Source organism: Pinus tabuliformis, chromosome 8 (assembly GCF_031772625.1).
Source record: "Pinus tabuliformis cultivar Carrire ecotype Pingquan chromosome 8, CPIR1, whole genome shotgun sequence".
Taxonomy (NCBI): domain Eukaryota; kingdom Viridiplantae; phylum Streptophyta; class Pinopsida; order Pinales; family Pinaceae; genus Pinus; species Pinus tabuliformis.
Genome location: NC_142294.1, coordinates 1,477,121,957 through 1,477,126,325, shown reverse-complemented (window position 1 = coordinate 1,477,126,325; position 4,369 = coordinate 1,477,121,957). Strand labels below are relative to the sequence as shown.

The window sequence follows — 4,369 nt, the reverse complement described above, 5'->3', positions numbered from 1 at the left end:
ATGAGAAATATAAAGAGGCATATTTGTACATTCGATTGAAATTCTGAAGATGATCCATAGCTCTGGATCATTTATCAAAAAACATGGAACATATTCCAAAAAAAGACACCTGCCAGGAAACTGACGGATCAAAGACTAATATCCAGCTACACGATTATCTTAGATCATAGAGTTCACAGATCATAGACAAAAACATCCAGCTACAAGATTTTCTTAGATCATATATTTGTCATAGGAGGAGAATTCCGCGGAGATAAAACAAGAAGCAACATCAATTAAAACAAAATGCGTAGAGAAAACCTGTGAGACTGCTATCATAAAATTAGAAATCAGGAAGAGAAAATTCCTGGATAGAAAAAAATTTCCCTTCAGAAGATACCTGCAAATACCAAGAACCTAGAGCCGAATGAAGACCCTTTTTTGACAACAAGTCTGCTTGCTGATTTTGAGCCCTGCTGATATGATGAATAGATCCTCCATTCAAACATCCCCAGAAAAAACTGATCCTGTCCATCCATCCTACAAGGTGTGGCATGAAAATATAATTTTTTCTTGAGACGTAATCCACCATTACTTTTGAATCTCCAAACACTGAGACATCCTGAATATTTAGAAAGAGGCAAAATTTTAGGAGGCCAGCGAGAGCCATCGCCTCTGCTTTACTGTTGGAGCCTTTCCCCCCGTTCCAGTGTAAAATTGGTTATTTTCATTTACTATAATGAGAACTCCACAGCCACAGGAACCCTTCTGTTCAGCTCCATCGAAGTACGCCCTTGGAAAAATTGAGTGTTCCTTTGAAAGTTCTTTACAGGCGCCCTTTTTTTGCTTGAGAGTCTTTTGCGGGAGTGCTTCAAAGAGAGAAACAATATTGAAAAAGATTTCCAAGAAAGGAGATTTGCTGTTATTGAAAATAGAGTTGTTTCGCCACTTCCAAATGCTCCATAGAGTGATAATAAAAATTGTTCTCCATGATTCCTTTTGCTCACTGCACCAGAGAAACGCTTCAGTAATTGAAGCGTGGAATTTATGATGGATTCCATAACAATTCTCCAAAGCGTGCCATAATTTTTGAGTTCTTTTGCATTTTAAAAATAAGTGATCGTTGTTCTCCTCCTCTGACCTGCATATAGGACACAAACCAGGACCGTGCCATCCCCTCTTCTTTAAGTTTTCCCAGGATAAATTCTTGTTATGGAATGTTAGCCAAGCGAAGAAAATCATTTTGGAAGGGCATCCAACCTTCCAAAAAATACAAGGGAAAAAAGGATTGTGAGGGGGCTTCTTTTGACGAATTAAATTCTGATATACATCTTTGACACGGACAATATTCATCCCTTTCGAATTTTTCCAGATGAGACAATCAGATTCCACTGAGCGAAAAATGCCACAGTTCCTTAGGCACGTCCTGATGTGTTCCCATTGAAGAGCGATCGCACCTGGCATTTCCAGATTTCCTGCATCTTTCCACAGTGGAATAGGTCCCTGCCAGCCAGCAATCAAACTGTCCCAAAAGAAAAGACCCTTTCTATGAAAGAAATTTAATAAAGATTCAGGCACATTGATCTCCTCGGCACCGCTCAGGAACTGGTCTTTTCCAATAAGGATCTTGTTGCCAGTTTGGAAACGCCAAATTAAGTTCTTCAAAAAATAACTTTCTATCTTACGAAAGCTAAGCCAAATTGAAGAACCATATGAGGCGCCGATCCTTCCCTCCCTGAACCAAAATGATAAGTCCTTCCTGCCCAAGTATTTCTTCTGAATTGTGATACTCCATGGTCCTTCTCCATGAATCGCTCTCCACAAAGACTTGCATAAAAGAGCCTTCCCAAAAGTGCGCATATCGAGCAAACCCCATCCTCCCATACTCTTTGGCAACGAGATACTGGATAACTTTGAGAGATGATATTTCCTTCTTTCTGCTTGACCACCCCAAATAAAATTCGTTGTTAGTTTATTCATATTTTGAATTATACTCGCAGGAAGAAAATATAAATGTGCCCAGTAAACCGCGAGTTGATTTAACACTGATTGCACCAAGGTCACTCTTCCCGCCAGAGAAAGGCATCTATATTCCCAAACTGAAATCTTCCTGTAGTATCTATCTGGAATCCATTGCCAATCTGTCTTTGAGTATCCATTTGCTTTTATCTGAAAACCCAAATATTTAATTCCAAGACTGATGGATTGCGCCTTAATTCCAAAAAGGTCAGCTAACCATTCAACTTCATCCAGATTGATATCATTGTGGTAAATTGTTGACTTCGCATTGTTTATTTGCAATCCTGTAGCCTTTTGAAATTTTTTAAGGATTTCATAGAAGCATATCCAGGTGAATCTGCAAATCATTCCGAATAAAATAATATCATCTACAAATAAATTGTGTGAGATTGAATTATTTCTGCAAATTTTCAGAGGACGACACTTGTTTTCCTTGACAGCCTTGTTGATATGTAGGCTAAGCGAGTTCATAGCCAAGATAAACAAAAGCGGCGATAGGGGACATCCTTGGCGAAGACCTCTGGCCGCACGGAAAAAAGGAGATGGAATCCCGTTAATGATGATCGCATAGTCCACCTTTTCAACGCAGGCCATGATCCAGTTGATCATGCTGGCTCTTAAACCAATCTTTGCGAGCAAACACCTGGTGAAGCCCCAATCAAGGCAATCATATGCCTTACAGAGATCGATCTTGAGAATGACCGCATCACTTTTTTTAGAATGTATGGCAAACAGACCTTCTTGTGTGCTTGCGACTGCATCCAGAATATTTCTTCCCTTTAAAAAGCCGTGTTGGTCCTTTGTTAGGAATTTTGAGAAAGTTCCTTTGATTCTTTCTGCTATGATCTTCGATATAATTTTGAAGGAGATATTACAAAGTGAAATCGGTCTAAAGTCCTTGAAGGATTCTGCATCTCCCTTTTTAGGAATGAGTGCTATATTAGTGGAAGAGGTTTTATGATTGATACTACCTGACATCCTGGATCCTTCCACCATCCTTAACAGATCAAATTTGATAAGATCGAAAAAGTGAATGAAGAATTCTATCGTCCAGCCATCTGGACCTGGGCACTTGTCCCTTTTAAAATATTTCATTGTTCCTAATAGCTCCTCCTCAGATATTGGCTGGAAAATTTGATCATTTAGTTCATCATCAAACATCCGAGGAAACACTTCAATGCCCCACAAAATATCCTGAATCTTGCATTCTTCAGACCTTTTGTACTGATTTTCAAAAAATTTCACCGCCTCGTTTGAAATGTCCTGTTGGGAATATAGGAAACCTCCTCTTCCATCACTGATTTTCCATATAGAATTCTTTTCACGTCTGGAGCTGGCGAAATTATGAAAAAAATTTGAATTCTTGTCCCCTTCCTTCATCCATATCGCTCTGCTCTTTAACCTCCAGAAAGATTCTTCTTGTTCTAAAATTTTCGATTTTTTCTTTTGGAGCTCCTTTATCCGACATCTCATTTTAAAAGATAACATATGTGTAGCCATGGATTCCGCGGTGCTATCTAATTCCTTTTGAATTTCCCTGAGATCATTTCTGTTCGCTTGCCTTTTTTTGAACTGCCATTCTTTTACCACCTTTCGAATGGATTCCATTTTGTCCCTGAACGTCATTAAAAGTGGAAATGATTCGGGAGACGACATCTCACTCCAGGATTTAATTATGATATCATTAAACTCTGGATCTTCTAAACATGATCTGTTGAATTTAAAAGAGTAGCCTTTTCTAAACCCCTTTTCCCTCCATCCTAGCATAATCGGTCTATGATCAGAAATGAAGACATTCTCAATTGATGAAAAAGGCATGCCTAATTTATCAATTAGACTAGCATGAAGAATAAATCTGTCGATTCTCTTGGCAATATAAGCTTTCTCGGCTCTTCCATTTTCCCACGTCGGGTGCAATTTGGGAGGGAGGATGTCAACAAAGTTCCTGCTTAGAAACTCATTTTAATTCTGTCAGCAATGGGATCCTTTTTCTTATTGATGCCCCAGATTTCATCCATATTTAAGGTGACATTAAGGTCTCCTGCAATCAATAAAAATTCAACATCAAAAATTTCTGAAGCGAAAAGACTTTCCCAAAATGATAATCTGTTCTTGTAGGGAGCATATATATTCAAAATATTTATTGGACATTTATGCCCCCTCATTTGTGCCGAGATGAGGATGCCCGTGAGACAGCTATAAGTTTTTGCTTTGATCCAGTTAGGATCCCATAACACTGCTAAACCGCCAGAAAGGCCATTAGCTTCCAAAGCGGAAATGTGCCAATAGGGGAACATCTTCCTGAAATAAGAAATTGTTACAGAAGAGGCATGCATGGTCTCTTGTATTAAAATGATTTTGGGGCTTGCTG

At 38.9% G+C, this 4,369-nt stretch overlaps 1 protein-coding gene across 1 annotated transcript; it reads right to left on the bottom strand.

The window, feature by feature from the left end:
* Positions 1-627: 627 nt before the first annotated feature.
* Positions 628-3,654, bottom strand: LOC149241385 (uncharacterized). Its single transcript, XM_089370528.1, has one exon. It carries the CDS (start codon positions 3,652-3,654, stop codon positions 628-630), a length of 3,027 nt encoding a protein of 1,008 aa, XP_089226654.1.
* Between the last annotated feature and the right edge of the window lie 715 nt (positions 3,655-4,369).